This window comes from Mus musculus, chromosome 6, assembly GCF_000001635.26.
Source record: "Mus musculus strain C57BL/6J chromosome 6, GRCm38.p6 C57BL/6J".
Lineage (NCBI taxonomy): Eukaryota > Metazoa > Chordata > Mammalia > Rodentia > Muridae > Mus > Mus musculus.
In genome coordinates, this window is record NC_000072.6 from 23353285 (window position 1) to 23370976 (window position 17692).

Consider the following 17692-nt stretch of genomic DNA (forward strand, 5'->3'; position numbering starts at 1 on the left):
CACACACACACACACACACACATCTGCATGCACAGGTAGTGGATTAGAACTAGTAGTTTGCCTGGGAGGCATTTCCCACTGGTCAGAGGGAATGGCTTTTGGATGAAGAACTGCTAGATTCGTTTGTTTGAAATCTCTGATCCAGCACAGCCTGCTCCCTGAAATGTTTGAGAGAGTCTTAAAAGATTTTGCTGAAAAAGAGCTAAAATCAGCTTTCTAGGGAGAAAAGCCAGGAGAGGTCAAGAGGCCTCCAGAGGAGGAGGGACTGCCTTTCAATCAAGTTCCTGACAAGGAGGTGAATGGCTGGACACCTGCTTAACGGAGGAACTGTGCAAGAGGGAAACAGCCACTTAGTCCCGTTGAGTGCACTGGGACAGAGGAGGGAGGCAGAGTGAAAGGGAGAGTGGGAGCCCGAGCCGCCTGGAGGTCGCCTCCAGGCAAATACATTAACCTCCTCAGAGGAGCTGAAGAGCAGAGGGAGCCTAGCTGCAGTCTGGAGTAATGAAACTGGCCGGAGCATCTCCGTGTAGAGTGCCCTCCACTAACACACTCTGGAAATGACTTTGAAATTAGATCAGTTCACTCTCCAGTACAGCTCAGAAGGAAGATCTAATGGAAAGGAGAAAATAAAAAAGATTTTAAAAAATTAATTGCAAGACAAAACAAAAAAGCCAAAATTTCCAATTCCTTGCCTGGTGTCTTGCTTGGGATGGAAGACATTAATTATGCATGTGACTTCTAACTAAACACAGTCTCCTAACTGAGTAGCAAAGGCTACAGAGGAAAGTCTTGCATTCCAAGGAAAGCCTCAGTTGACTTCAAAATGACAACCGTCAGAGCGGGTCCTGCTTCTCAGTCACATTAGAGGGCTGTCTTATGCAAAGATAAAGAGGAAACAGGTTTACTCACCTCTCTTCCCTGAGGGATTCCAAAAATTTGGAGCGTAAGCAGAATAGAAAAATGGCACCGTGTTACAGAGTATTTGTAAAGAAGCCACCAGAATAGTTCCGATTGCACTGCAGCAGGGAGCACAGTGGTGTTTCTGTGCCATGTTTCAGGGAAGTCAATTGTAGGTTACAGAGTAAAAAACAAACAGCATCTATACGATAATTATACTTTTAGCAAGCATTTTTCAGTGACTACATTGACTGTACTACAAACACTACATTTTAATTTCCACAAAATATATGGGAACATTAGCTGTACCTGTTTGGTGGCAACACATTCTGAAATAGGATGTTCGGTCAGATTAAAAACAATTTAGAAGGGCCTTAGACTCTGATGATAATCTCTTTCAGAGCAAGACAAAGACAACGAAACATACCTATATTTTTATCATATGATATTTTCTTTGTAGCATGGCCGTGATTCTAGCCCAGAAAACACCCTCCTGGGAATTCATTTCAAATTATTGAAGCAGCTGTTTCTTCAGTTTAAAATAAAATATCCATAACAAGTTCACACATGACAGATGCAAGCTAAAAACTAGATTCCACAGTGTGAGCTAAAAGCAGATGTTTTGAATGATCATATTTATAACCAGATACAATAAATCTTAGTTATCTATAGCAAGGCTTCATGAACACTTTTTTTCCAAGAATTTGCTTAAATATAGGTCCTGCAGTTTCTCATATTTTACTGAGAACTAGATTCTATTAAGCATAAATATTCTATAAATTCACATGTATCTGGTCTGCTTTCTTTCAGCTCGTTTCATCTGCTTCCTCAAAACTAAAAGCACAGTGAGGACACCAACATTTATGGTGTTTATTTAATTCTACACATCTCCTCCATTCAGCCCAAAACCAGGAAATTCTCTCTGTACTCACAACTGCTGAGTAGAGAGTTTTAAGTCTTAGGATATCAAGACAGTGACACCACTGTGGGTCTATAGAAAATGTTAATATGTAGTAGGATTTAAAGATATTGGCTGGTAATAGGGGTCTAATAATGCCTGGGTTCCCTCCAAGCATGACAAAACAAAAACAAAAACAAAAACAAAAACAAAAACAAAAACAAAACAAAAACGATAAAACCCAGAGATTTAATGAAAACATATAGAAAATGTGATACAAAAAGGAAGATATCAGTCAGTTACAAAATCATGAATGTTTTTGATTAATGTTCACTGTCCCACATTTTCAAACAAAATGATCATATCATAGGACAAAAAAAAAAAACCTCCCAACTTGTTTAGCATCCCAACATGGGTGTGCTCCATCTTTGGTATCTATTGTTTATATAACTTGGGGGCATAGCTCCCAAGCTTTCTCATGTCCTTACTATGTGATTGTTGTCAAAAACAGATACAACAACCTCTCTCTCTCTCTCTCTCTCTCTCTCTCTCTCTCTCTCACACACACACACACACACACACACACACACACACACACACACACAGAGTTTTCCAGGATAGGTTTATGTTTGGCCAGCTACATACTGAGACTCCTGTCCAACTCCTGTCGGGCTATCTTTCACTGCTACCCCGTCCATAGCAAAGCCCTTGGGAGAACCTTATGCTTTGGCTAGAGGTCATCACCTCAGCATGATGCTCCTCATTTTGCTGTAGGACTTCTATGCAGAGCTCTGCAAGATGAAGAACCTCTTCCAGCTTCCTGGCAGGAGTTGCCTGGTTCATGGTCTCTGTTTAAAAAAAAAATCATAATGTTACCTTGAAAATACAAAGCCAGACATGTCCTAAGATGTAATGACGATCAGAGTATTGAAATGGCACAAGGAAGCACACTTTTGAGAGCTAAGGGATGCATGGAACACAATTGAGTACATTGTCTTTAAAAAGCCAGTTCACCAGATTGCAGAAAATATTTCACCCACAAAGCAATCACAGATCTGCAAGTGCTTTGCCATTTAGTACACAAGAACTAACAGGTGCAACAGCACATTAGATGCTCAACTTCTGCAACAAACAAGTTACAATCCTGCTCAAGGTCAGAAACACAAAGAGAGCAGACAACACTGTCTTTTCCTTCCCTCTACATTGTATTATCAATACAATGCAGTTCTCACCGGATGAGTCATTCCTGGCATTAGCAAACCCCAGGTTTTTTGTTGCTATTTGAATTCTCAGTTCATGTTGATCTCAAATCCGAGGAGTACAAAGTCACCTAAAACAACTCTGACAGCAGGCAATTAACTGGTTTTCTCCTCTGTGTGCCTGTTGTCATCTCAGTCTACTACCAAACGTGTGTGTGTGTGTGTGGGGTGGGGGGAGCAGGTTAGGGAAGGGCAGACGCCTTCTTCGAATTTGAAGGTATCTTTAGCATTAAGCTAAATTGGTGTAAAGGGAAAAAACACAACAAGGTGAAGTGCAGCTACCAGAAATTCAGTAAAAGAGAAGGCAGAATAGTTTATTTCAAAGACTCCAACAAACTGGCAGAAATCAGGTGCCCTATGCGACACAACTCTCTTAAAACAAATTCTCATGCAATGTAGAGTCATTTTCTCTTATCTGTCAGGAACATCAGCCTGTCAACAGGGAACAGATATTCTCCACTATGGGAAGAAAAGGGGATGAAGTAAGAATATCAGGGTGACAATTGCAGTGGGTGGTTTTGCTCGAGTTTTGAGATGGGTTCTCCTTAAATAGCCCAGAATGGCCTGGAACTCCTGTATAACCCAGGCTAGCCTCAATCTTAGGATCTTCTTGCTTTGTTCTCTCAGGTACTAGGATCACAGACACAACCCATTATGCTATGCTTTCCAAACAAATATATCTGTCATTGACTTTCTGGTCTTTTTTTCTTTCCTTCATTTCTCCATTCTAGGCTAATATGTCCTTATCTCAAATGATTCAATATCCCAAATCACAACAGAAGGGAAGTTTGGACCACTATCAGTTCATCCACCTGTTTCAAGATCATTCTGAAATTCTTCAATAGAGGTAAGTCAAGGTAGCTCACGACCGACTCAGCGTGGCAGCCCATTTCATGTGGAGGCGCTTCAGTCTATTTAGTGAGGATAACGGGAGCCTTCAAAGCTCTGGAAACAAACATGCGTCTGTATAAAGAGTGGGGAGGGAGACTTAAAGGAAGCATGGTCGCCGGGGAATAGCTTATGACCTGTGTAGGAGAACTTCAGGGCAGACAAGGTTTGTGAGAGGAGGTTTGGGGACGATGTATACAGGTGACAGTTCTTGGAGAAGTCAGGCACAGCCAAGCAAGGGCTTCCGAAGTATCATTTGTAAGCCATTTTAAAAAGATCTATAACTCTCAGGGTTAGAGAGATGAAATGAAAACATCTAAAAAGCGATGAAGGTAAGGCTTGGGCCTTGTGTGTTCTTTACCTAAGACTGGATGAGTCTATCGAAAGACAGCCAATGCAGTATGCCCTAGGACCTCAGAAGAGATTGTAATATATGTAGCAGTGTGTTCATCAAGGCGTGGAACAGAGATTCTGTGGAGCCTGAATGAAAGGTGGACTCTTGGAAGATGATAGCCGATTGAAAAGAAGAAGACACAAGAGACCATGCCATTAATTAAAGTCCTGCTATGTCAACAAGATGCTAAGAATCATGGATCCTATAATCTTTAAGCTTCCCTGTAACTTAGAGAATTTAGAGTGGCTTAAACGATTGGGTTTTAAGACAGGTGTTGTGGGACCATAATGCCTATGTTTCTGGAGGGAAGGTCAACGAAGAAGCTTCAGCCTGGATAATTCAAATATGAGGATAGTAGGAGTTGGGTCCCTCCCCCGTCTCAACCTGGCACTTTAAAGCTGGCTCACCCGCTATAAACCCTAGTGTGAATTTATTACCCTGAAAGTTCCTATGCTTCACCCCTTGTTTGACCTTACCAAGTCCCTCTCCACCCCACCCCGTAAAACCCGAATATGCAGACGTAGCTTCTTCTAGCACCCCTGCCCTGGCCACAGGGGCAGAACCACATAAACCTTGTCCAAGAGACCCCTCTCCACAAATAAACGGACTAGTCCCCCCCCCCCACCTCCCAGCTGTTTGCCCTGTGTGTTCTTTGCTCCCTCCCTGATCGCTGACCTCCAGGTTAAGCTTCCCTCCTCCCAGCCAAGCTCTGTGTCCAGTGGGCCTGGCCTTAGACCCTAAGTGGCAGCAGGCTCCTTTAATCCTAACACTTGGGAGGCAAAGGCAGGTGGGTCTCTGAGTTCAAAGCCAGTCTGGTATGCAGAGTGGGTTCCCGGAAACTTTGGGTTTTATGTTTTGAAATGTATATTTTAAATATATATGTCTATATATATGTGTGTGTGTGTGTATGTGTATACATACACACATATAAAATGTAGATATAAAAACGATTAATAAGTACAATCTTCCCCCAGAGCTCCTAGGGACTAAACCACCAACCAACGAGAACCCATGGCCCCAACTACATATGTAGCAGAGGATGGCCTTATCTGGCATCAATGGGAGGGGAGGCCCTTGATCATGTGTAGGCTTGATGCCCCAGTGTAGGGGAATGCTAGGATGGTGAGGTAGTAGTGGGTGGGTGCATGGGGGAACACCCTCACAGAAGCAGGGGTAGGGGAGATGGGATAAGGGGTTTGTGAAGGGGAAATTGGGGTAACAGTTGAAATGTAAATGAATAAAATTTCCATTAAAAAAACCCTTGTATTTCCAACATATTTTAGGATATTGTTTACTGCATCCTTAAAGCCATCCTAAAAACTAAGGAATCAGGACTTCTGCTGTTGGGTTCAGACTAGTTAAGACAATTTCAAGGTCATATAGTTACTTGCTGAGATTTAATTAAACCTTATCAGTCCTCAACAATACTAAATGTAAGCAATACTAAAGAGATTTGGCAGACTGTAAATACAACAACCACAACTACCACAACAACAATACACACACACACACACACACACACACACACACACACACACACACACACACAACATTTAAACCTGATGTCATGGTTTTGGTTAGGCATTGTGGAGGACATAAAAGGAGTTGAGGGTGAGGGAGAATAGAAACAATGTAGATGCAGGGCTCATAGATGAAGTTCTCAAAGAAATAGAGTAGATAGATAAGTAGATGATAGATAAGCAGATAGGTAGGTGGCTAGACAGACAGACAGATAAACAGATGGACAGAGGATTTTATATATAGAGAGAAAATATATGAATATCACTTCTTGGATGGTTTCGGAGGTTCCTGCCTTTAATCCCATTGTTTGGGAAGGAGAGGAAGTCTGCTTCTTTTGAATTCCAGGGCAGCCAGCACTGCACACTAACACCCTTTCTCAACCACCAACTAATCAACCAATCGACATCAACTAAGAGAATCTTCTGAATGATTTGTCTCCTTTTTTATTTCAAATTTTCTGAGTATTGTCTATATTTACATAGTCAATAGTAGTCACCAGTTATTCAATAGAAAAAAAAAAGAGACAACTAATTGTTATTGATGTGTAAAAGTGTTAAAATCAGCTTTTAAGTTTGATATTGTTCTAAACAAAAATGTTGAGAGCATCCTGTGTCCCTGGTGGAACTTAAAAACTCTTTAAACATTTTATTCTTCCTAGATCAAGTTTACTGAGAGGATAGAAACTTTGTCCTTGAACATAATGGCCACTCTTAATACTTTAAATAAGGAGCATTTTTTATCAAGCACAATGTGTACACACCCTTGGTTTTCACCCAGTTTTGACTACAGCCAAGAAGCTTAATGTACTCCATGGGTAGAACCTTGTTAGATAACAGGGTTATCAACAGCTCCATTAAAATCTACACTGAATATCTGAAACTAGAATTCCTCTTTAAGATGTTTGCTTCCAGTATCTTTGTAATGTTTCTTCCACATTACAAATGTTGATGTTCTTGAAGCTTTACTTCAATTTGTGAGTTGTTATAATACATTTCAAAGAGCGACATTTAAAACAAATATGCCCAAAGCAGAGAGGGTCCTTTGTGAATTTGGGTGCATTACTCTTGGCTGCAATCTTTCCTCATTCTGGAACACTTTTTTTTCCTCCATTTTCTATGATAACCGTCCTTGGCTCCCCAAAGCATATTCTTTTAATTATTCCTCTGTACATTTAAGAAGAGATCCCACTGGGGGAAGATGGGGAGATGGGAAGCTGCAAGCAGACAGACTGACTGCAGTATGCTTTAATTAGGATTTAGAATTTCAAGGAGCCCATGGACTCCTAGGATATGCTCCCTGGCTGTTTCCCTTGTTGCCATTTCTTGTCAGGGTCCCACGTGGTGGGAGAGGAGTGACATTCATGGTAAAGGTTGCAGGGGCACCTGGGAAAAAGATCAATTAGATCATTTCTCTTTCCCCATATATAATATGTATACATTTGTGATGCTTTTGACATAAAATTTTAAACTACTTAATCAACAAAATGTAAATAGCCCATGTAAACTTTATGATTTGACCTTATCATAATTGATGAGATTTTTTTAAGTGTCTTGAACACACACACACACCCCTGTGAGCTATTTGTTCCACACCATTAACTCTTTAGGCTTTTCTGCTGGCTCAGGACATTTCTCCTGGACAATGATGCAGTTGGAAAGTCTACGTTTTTATTTGTTTTCTGACCTCTCTATAGGTGAGTGGCCATGTGCCAGAGCCTAGGACAGTCAGATCTGGGGACTCTTAAAATTGGCCAATCCTCTTGGGCCTTTTGACCTCAAGAGGGAAGAAGGTGGGAAATTAGATAACTTCTTTCCCATTAATCTAATGGCCCATCCTCCACTCGCCTGACACTGTAGAACTGGTCAGTAGGTTGGATGGTTCTGAAATACAGTCTTTGAAATTGGCACTCTAGAGAAGACAAATATGAAGACTGCCTCACAGAGGTGTGGGAGAAGTTCCTAAGCCTCACATATTTTTGTTATGTGAGACAATTAAGCATAGAGAACGGGTCACCAGTGACGTGCTCTCTGTAGTCTAAATGATGCTACAGTTCTAGGAGAGCTGAGATTCTGATTGCTGGCATCCACAGGTGGATTATCCTCAGCTGTGCCCCACTCCAGCATGCATCAGAGTCCCTGCAGATCTTTCTGAAACACAATGGCCTGGCAGCACCTACACAGTGTCTGATTCGGCTGTCTTGGGAAAGGCCTGAGAATTTGCATTTTTGAAATGGTTGCCGAGTAATGATCCTGATGCTGTTCTCTCAGGATCAAAGTGTCTGAACGACTGGCACTCACAAAAGATGGAGTTAGGCACAAAGGCAATCTGTGTGAAGTCTATTTCCTTCCTTGCTTGAAATTAAGCAACACCCGTCCCCATTTTTTAAAATAAATCTTTGTAAGTGTCTCTTTGTGTGTATGAGTGTGGGCAGGAGCATGATATGGTGTGTGGGCAAAGGTCAGAGGAAAACCTCACCTCTGACCTTACTTGAGGTGTTTTTTTTTTTTTTCACTGCTACATATGCCAGGCTACCCAGCCTGTGAGTGTCTGAGCATCTCTAGTTTCTGTTTCCATCTTGCTGTAGGAACACTCGGGTTACGTGAGTTCATCCGTCCTGAACTCAATCTCTTTGGCTTACACAGAAAGCATTTTACCTACTGAGCTACCTTCCCAGACCTCAGGGCTCTATAGAGACCTCATTTAGAACAAAGGTGACTTTTTTCTTGTGGAGTCTGAATAGTTTGCATTTCTGCTGGGTTATCATAAAAATACCATTCATAACCGGGCAATTCTGTGTATGAATGAAAATAATCTGCAGTGGTATGACCTACCTACAGTTGCTTAGAATCCATAAAAATGCTAATGCCTTAATTGTTTGAAAACAGTAAGCCCGTGGCCTCCTAGATCCATGCCTCCCTTTGGGACCAGCTCATTTAATGACCCTGTCATTGAAAGCACAGTTCCAATGAATATTGCTTTAGAATTAGTTATGCTAATAACACAGCACTTGGTACTAATTCTGCTGTAGTTACTGTCACATTAAATAGTTTATCCGGATTAGCCTTAACGTGAGTAAATTTATATTTAGGCCAACAGCAGATGGTAATGATGCAGGACACTGGTGAGCATGCCTCTGACAGCTAGAGAAGATTTAAAGATATACAACAGTATGTGGCGGCCCGTGACTGACAGGCCATAACGTGAGGTCTGCAAATGGGGAAACGTCATTTATTCTATATGAGACTTTCTTTAGGAGGATTTTTGAGGCATAGCTACACCCTCCCCTCCACTTAGTATCCTTAAAATAGGGCTTGAAGAGATGGCTCAGAGGTTAAGGGCACTTGTTGCTCTTTTGTTGAGGACCGGCGTTCAATTCCCATCACCTACATGGTGGCCTACAATCATCTGTGACCCCAGTTACAGGGGGATCCAACAGGCATGCCCTCAGTACACATATGTGCATACAGGCAATACCTTCATACACATAAAGTAAAATAAATCCAAAATTAAAGGCTGCTGCTGCTGGAATATGACCTCCACTCAGAAACATCTGTTACAAGATGCTATAGTATATGACTTATACTATATATACTTATATATAACTGAAGCTGTGTTTTTATTAAGACCACACATATCTCTAAGTTTGCAGAGAGAAATAGAGGCACATATCTCCAGCAGTGTTGCTGGCTATGAAAGTTTCCTACCCTTCAGAGGTATATGTATACATATATGTATATGTGTGTGTGCATGTGCACATATGTTGTGTATTTCATTCATATTGTGTATATATAGATATAGATAGATATATACATATCTATCTATCTATCTATCTATCTATCTATCTATCTATCTATCTACCTACCTACCTACCTACCTATCATCTATCTATCTGAGTTTAGTGTTGGCTTTCTGGCTACTTAGCCATGCTCTGTAAGTAAGGACCCCTTCCTAATCTCCTAAACCATGTTTTCTGTGCAGGCTTTGAGCACTTAGAAACTGCCGAGAAGGAGGTAGAAGCCTGTCAGCTTGCATTACTCTGATTTGGAAAAGGACTTCCTAATACATCTGAGCTGTTCATATTAACAAGGTGCTGCAGGAGCCACACTGTTACATGTCACTTGGTTTACCTGTTGACACATGTTGGTAAATAAATACGGGGTCACCAAATGCGTGCCTTCAAGCTGTGACCCTGGAGAACTACAGACTACAGAACCGCTTGTGAAAGAGGGGAAGCTTATTATTTCAAGACAGCACTTCTCTGTGAATCGCATTCCATATGGAAGTTAAAAAAAAAAAATAATAAAGCAGAGCCAAACAACAAATCCGTGACATACTGTCAAGTGAGCTGAACAAACTGACATCGTTGTTTGAGACCTTTTAGGAAGCAGGTGTTGAATGCCTGTAATGAGATTTTCATGCATCTTCTGAGGAATGAGGAGAGACTTTAGCAAGAGCTTTCGGAGTGTCATGCATCAACAGCGGAGGGGTAGTTCCTGCTGGGGAGCACACAGAAGGGACCCTACAGGAATGCTCCTTGTTTCTCATTTTCTCAACCAGGATTTCTTTCACAGGGCACCTCTTTTTCAAAGGTTGGTTTTAAGAAGAATGTAAGGTTTTTTCTTTCCAGTAATAAGGGACTCTGTAAATTAAAAGTATCCTGATTCATTATTTAGCAGGGTCATCCATTTCTATATAAAAAAATGAAGGAACTAAAATGGAATATGCTATGTTTTTTAAAAGTTATAAGGGGTGTTTTCAAGTGTAGGTATAAAGCAAGTGGAGAATACTGACTAAAAAGGTAAAAACCATACCCTGGGATACTCAAAAGGAAGAGGCTACATTCATGGGGTAGGGGTGAGTACTTCCTTTATTTCATGGACATATTATAATTTTGATGAACAAAAAGCTGAATTATAGAGCAGATTTAGATTTTACCTTTAAAAATTATCTTCCGCAGTCATGGCTGATCTCTCTCTCTCTCTCTCTCTCTCTCTCTCTCTACTTAGGCTACTTCCTAATCTAAAGGCAACCCTTTGAGTCTCAAACGCTATGTTATTCCATGAAAGTCTATATTTCATGGCAAAGTTAGTTCCTAGACACCCTTCCCTGGTTGTGACTGATAAAGCTATCTTCATTTATAATTCTTTGCTATTTGACTGTTGGTAAAGAAGATAGGCTCTTGGAGTGTATTTCATGGACCAGTGGGAGTACATAAGACCTTTCAGAGGCCTAAATATTAAAATTACTTTATTTCTTTTCTTTTTTGTGAATTATTATTATTATTCTTATTAGATATTTTCTCATTTACATTTCAAATGCTATCCCAAAAATCCCCCATACCCTCCCCCCCCAACACTCCCCTACCCACCCACTCCCACTTCTTGGCCCTGGCGTTCCCCTGTACTGAGGCATATAAAGTTTGCAAGACCAAGGGGTCTCTCTTTCCAATGATGGCCGACTAGGCCATCTTCTGATACATATACAGCCAGAGACACGAGCTCCGGGGGCATTAGTTAGTTCATATTGTTGTTCCACCTATAGGGCAAAACTACTTTCATAACATAAATTTTGATTTTGCCTTTGAAATTCTTCTGACCTTTATACCAATCATACTGAAATAACAGGGAAAACCTGCTGTCTCCTGAGTGTGGCTCATTCCCAGGCTGCTAAGTTTAATTCTCCACCACTAGAAACTTAAGAAAAAAGGAAGAGCTGAAGAGATGGCTCAGAAGTTAAGAGTACCGACTGGGACCCGCCGAACTTAGGAAATTAGTCTGAACAGGTGAGAGGGTGCGCCAGAGAACCTGACAGCTTCTGGAACAGGCAGAAGCACAGAGGCGCTGAGGCAGCACCCTTTGTGGGCCGGGGACAGCCAGCCACCGTCCGGACCAGAGGACAGGTGCCCGCCCGGCTGGGGAGGCGGCCTAAGCCACAGCAGCAGCGGTCGCCATCTTGGTCCGAGACCCGCCGAACTTAGGAAATTAGTCTGAACAGGTGAGAGGGTGCGCCAGAGAACCTGACAGCTTCTGGAACAGGCAGAAGCACAGAGGCGCTGAGGCAGCACCCTGTGTGGGCCGGGGACAGCCGGCCACCTTCCGGACCGGAGGACAGGTGCCCACCCGGCTGGGGAGGCGGCCTAAGCCACAGCAGCAGTGGTCACCATCTTGGTCCCGGGACTCCAAGGAACTTAGGAATTTAGTCTGCTTAGGTGAGAGTCTGTACCACCTGGGAACTGCCAAAGCAACACACTGTCTGAGAAAGGTCCTGTTTTGGGCCTTCTTCTTCGGCCAGGAGGAGGTCCAAATACAAGATATCTGCGCACCTTCCCTGTAAGAGAGCTTGCCAGCAGAGAGTGCTCTGAGCACTGAAACTCAGAGGAGAGAATCTGTCTCCCAGGTCTGCTGATAGACGATAACAGAATCACCAGAAGAACAATCTCTAAACAGAGTCAACTATAACTACTAACTCCAGAGATTACCAGATGGCGAAAGGTAAACGGAGGAATCTTACTAACAGGAACCAAGACCACTCACCATCACCAGAACCCAGCACACCCACTTCGCCCAGTCCAGGGAACCCCAACACACCTGAGAACCTAGACCTAGATTTAAAAGCATATCTCATGATGATGGTAGAGGACATCAAGAAGGACTTTAATAAATCACTTAAAGAAATACAGGAGAACACTGCTAAAGAGTTACAAGTCCTTAAAGAAAAACAGGAAAACACAATCAAACAGGTAGAAGTCCTTACAGAAAAAGAGGAAAAAACATACAAACAGGTGATGGAAATGAACAAAACCATACTAGACCTAAAAAGGGAAGTAGACACAATAAAGAAAACTCAAAGCGAGGCAACACTAGAGATAGAAACCCTAGGAAAGAAATCTGGAACCATTGATTTGAGCATCAGCAACAGAATACAAGAGATGGAAGAGAGAATCTCAGGTGCAGAAGATTCCATAGAGAACATCGGCACAACAATCAAAGAAAATGGAAAATGCAAAAAGATCCTAACTCAAAATATCCAGGAAATTCAGGACACAATAAGAAGACCAAACGTACGGATAATAGGAGTGGATGAGAATGAAGATTTTCAACTCAAAGGTCCAGCAAACATCTTCAACAAAATTATTGAAGAAAACTTCCCAAATCTAAAGAATGAGATGCATATGAACATACAAGAAGCCTACAGAACTCCAAATAGACTGGACCAGAAAAGAAATTCCTCCCGACACATAATAATCAGAACATCAAATGCACTAAATAAAGATAGAATACTAAAAGCAGTAAGGGAAAAAGGTCAAGTAACATATAAAGGCAAGCCTATCAGAATTACATCAGATTTTTCACCAGAGACTATGAAAGCCAGAAGAGCCTGGACAGATGTTATACAGACACTAAGAGAACACAAACTGCAGCCCAGGCTACTATACCCAGCCAAACTCTCAATTATCATAGAGGGAGAAACCAAAGTATTCCACGACAAAACCAAATTCACGCATTATCTCTCCACGAATCCAGCCCTTCAAAGGATAATAACAGAAAAAAACCAATACAAGAACGGGAACAACGCCCTAGAAAAAACAAGAAGGTAATCCCTCAACAAACCTAAAAGAAGACAGCCACAAGAACAGAATGCCACCTTTAACAACTAAAATAACAGGAAGCAACAATTACTTTTCCTTAATATCTCTTAACATCAATGGTCTCAACTCGCCAATAAAAAGACATAGACTAACAAACTGGCTACACAAACAAGACCCAACATTTTGCTGCTTACAGGAAACTCATCTCAGAGGAAAAGATAGACACTACCTCAGAATGAAAGGCTGGAAAACAATTTTCCAAGCAAATGGTATGAAGAAACAAGCAGGAGTAGCCATCCTAATATCTGATAAGATTGACTTCCAACCCAAAGTCATCAAAAAAGACAAGGAGGGACACTTCATTCTCATCAAAGGTAAAATCCTCCAAGAGGAACTCTCAATTCTGAATATCTATGCTCCAAATACAAGAGCAGCCACATTCACTAAAGAAACTTTAGTAAAGCTCAAAGCACACATTGCGCCTCACACAATAATAGTGGGAGACTTCAACACACCACTTTCACCAATGGACAGATCATGGAAACAGAAACTAAACAGGGACACACTGAAACTAACAGAAGTGATGAAACAAATGGATCTGACAGATATCTACAGAACATTTTATCCTAAAACAAAAGGATATACCTTCTTCTCAGCACCTCATGGTACCTTCTCCAAAATTGACCACATAATAGGTCACAAATCAGGCCTCAACAGATTCAAAAATATTGAAATTGTCCCATGTATCCTATCAGATCACCATGCACTAAGGCTGATCTTCAATAACAAAATAAATAACAGAAAGCCAACATTCACATGGAAACTGAACAACACTCTTCTCAATGATACCTTGGTCAAGGAAGGAATAAAGAAAGAAATTAAAGACTTTTTAGAGTTTAATGAAAATGAAGCCACAACGTACCCAAACCTTTGGGACACAATGAAAGCATTTCTAAGAGGGAAACTCATAGCTATGAGTGCCTTCAAGAAAAAACGGGAGAGAGCACATACTAGCAGCTTGACAACACATCTAAAAGCTCTAGAAAAAAAGGAAGCAAATTCACCCAAGAGGAGTAGACGGCAGGAAATAATCAAACTCAGGGGTGAAATCAACCAAGTGGAAACAAGAAGAACTATTCAAAGAATTAACCAAACGAGGAGTTGGTTCTTTGAGAAAATCAACAAGATAGATAAACCCTTAGCTAGACTCACTAAAGGGCACAGGGACAAAATCCTAATTAACAAAATCAGAAATGAAAAGGGAGACATAACAACAGATCCTGAAGAAATCCAAAACACCATCAGATCCTTCTACAAAAGGCTATACTCAACAAAACTGGAAAACCTGGACGAAATGGACAAATTTCTGGACAGATACCAGGTACCAAAGTTGAATCAGGATCAAGTTGACCTTCTAAACAGTCCCATATCCCCTAAAGAAATAGAAGCAGTTATTAATAGTCTCCCAGCCAAAAAAAGCCCAGGACCAGACGGGTTTAGTGCAGAGTTCTATCAGACCTTCAAAGAAGATCTAACTCCAGTTCTGCACAAACTTTTTCACAAGATAGAAGTAGAAGGTATTCTACCCAACTCATTTTATGAAGCCACTATTACTCTGATACCTAAACCACAGAAAGATCCAACAAAGATAGAGAACTTCAGACCAATTTCTCTTATGAACATCGATGCAAAAATTCTTAATAAAATTCTCGCTAACCGAATCCAAGAACACATTAAAGCAATCATCCATCCTGACCAAGTAGGTTTTATTCCAGGGATGCAGGGATGGTTTAATATACGAAAATCCATCAATGTAATCCATTATATAAACAAACTCAAAGACAAAAACCACATGATCATCTCGTTAGATGCAGAAAAAGCATTTGACAAGATCCAACACCCATTCATGATAAAAGTTCTGGAAAGATCAGGAATTCAAGGCCAATACCTAAACATGATAAAAGCAATCTACAGCAAACCAGTAGCCAACATCAAAGTAAATGGAGAGAAGCTGGAAGCAATCCCACTAAAATCAGGGACTAGACAAGGCTGCCCACTTTCTCCCTACCTTTTCAACATAGTACTTGAAGTATTAGCCAGAGCAATTCGACAACAAAAGGAGATCAAGGGGATACAAATTGGAAAAGAGGAAGTCAAAATATCACTTTTTGCAGATGATATGATAGTATATATAAGTGACCCTAAAAATTCCAACAGAGAACTCCTAAACCTGATAAACAGCTTCGGTGAAGTAGCTGGATATAAAATTAACTCAAACAAGTCAATGGCCTTTCTCTACACAAAGAATAAACAGGCTGAGAAAGAAATTAGGGAAACAACACCCTTCTCAATAGCCACAAATAATATAAAATATCTCGGCGTGACTCTAACGAAGGAAGTGAAAGATCTGTATGATAAAAACTTCAAGTCCCTGAAGAAAGAAATTAAAGAAGATCTCAGAAGATGGAAAGATCTCCCATGCTCATGGATTGGCAGGACCAACATTGTAAAAATGGCTATCTTGCCAAAAGCAATCTACAGATTCAATGCAATCCCCATTAAAATTCCAACTCAATTCTTCAACGAATTAGAAGGAGCAATTTGCAAATTCATCTGGAATAACAAAAAACCGAGGATAGCAAAAAGTCTTCTCAAGGATAAAAGAACCTCTGGTGGAATCACCATGCCTGACCTAAAGCTTTACTACAGAGCAATTGTGATAAAAACTGCATGGTACTGGTATAGAGACAGACAAGTGGACCAATGGAATAGAATTGAAGACCCAGAAATGAACCCACACACCTATGGTCACTTGATCTTCGACAAGGGAGCCAAAACCATCCAGTGGAAGAAAGACAGCATTTTCAACAATTGGTGCTGGCACAACTGGTTGTTATCATGTAGAAGAATGCGAATCGATCCATACTTATCTCCTTGTACTAAGGTCAAATCTAAGTGGATCAAGGAACTTCACATAAAACCAGAGACACTGAAACTTATAGAGGAGAAAGTGGGGAAAAGCCTTGAAGATATGGGCACAGGGGAAAAATTCCTGAACAGAACAGCAATGGCTTGTGCTGTAAGATCGAGAATTGACAAATGGGACCTAATGAAACTCCAAAGTTTCTGCAAGGCAAAAGACACTGTCTATAAGACAAAAAGACCACCAACAGACTGGGAAAGGATCTTTACCTATCCTAAATCAGATAGGGGACTAATATCCAACATATATAAAGAACTCAAGAAGGTGGACCTCAGAAAATCAAATAACCCCCTTAAAAAATGGGGCTCAGAACTGAACAAAGAATTCTCACCTGAGGAATACCGAATGGCAGAGAAGCACCTGAAAAAATGTTCAACATCCTTAATCATCAGGGAAATGCAAATCAAAAAAACCCTGAGATTCCACCTCACACCAGTGAGAATGGCTAAGATCAAAAATTCAGGTGACAGCAGATGCTGGCGAGGATGTGGAGAAAGAGGAACACTCCTCCATTGTTGGTGGGATTGCAGGCTTGTACAACCACTCTGGAAATCAGTCTGGCGGTTCCTCAGAAAATTGGACATAGTACTACCGGAGGATCCAGCAATACCTCTCCTGGGCATATATCCAGAAGAAGCCCCAACTGGTAAGAAGGACACATGCTCCACTATGTTCATAGCAGCCTTATTTATAATAGCCAGAAACTGGAAAGAACCCAGATGCCCCTCAACAGAGGAATGGATACAGAAAATGTGGTACATCTACACAATGGAGTACTACTCAGCTATTAAAAAGAATGAATTTATGAAATTCCTAGCCAAATGGATGGACCTGGAGAGCATCATCCTGAGTGAGGTAACACAATCACAAAGGAACTCACACAATATGTACTCACTGATAAGTGGATACTAGCCCAAAACCTAGGATACCCACGATATAAGATACAATTTCCTAAACACATGAAACTCAAGAAAAATGAAGACTGAAGTGTGGACACTATGCCCCTCCTTAGAAGTGGGAACAAAACACCCATGGAAGGAGTTACAGAAACAAAGTATGGAGCTGAGATGAAAGGATGGACCATGTAGAGACTGCCATATCCAGGGATCCACCCCATAATCAGCTTCCAAATGCTGACACCATTGCATACACTAGCAAGATTTTACTGAAAGGACCCAGATGTAGCTGTCTCTTGTGAGACTATGCCGGGGCCTAGCAAACACAGAAGTGGATGCTCACAGTCAGCTAATGGATGGATCACAGG

At 41.1% G+C, this 17692-nt stretch overlaps 1 protein-coding gene across 17 annotated transcripts in view; it reads right to left on the reverse strand.

The window, feature by feature from the left end:
- Positions 1 to 17692, reverse strand: part of Cadps2 (Ca2+-dependent activator protein for secretion 2) — a 578403-nt gene that overhangs the window by 90512 nt on the left and 470199 nt on the right. For 11 of the 17 annotated variants that reach the window (XM_030255457.1, XM_006505112.2, XM_006505109.2 and 8 more), the window contains 2 exons: positions 2540 to 2643; positions 910 to 918 (listed from right to left, as the gene is read on the reverse strand). In XM_030255457.1, coding sequence (XP_030111317.1) covers positions 910 to 918; positions 2540 to 2643 — 113 coding nt within the window. The remainder of the gene's footprint in view (positions 1 to 909; positions 919 to 2539; positions 2644 to 17692) is intronic. The other 6 variants (XM_030255458.1, XM_006505111.2, XM_006505115.2 and 3 more) reach the window with 1 other exon arrangement.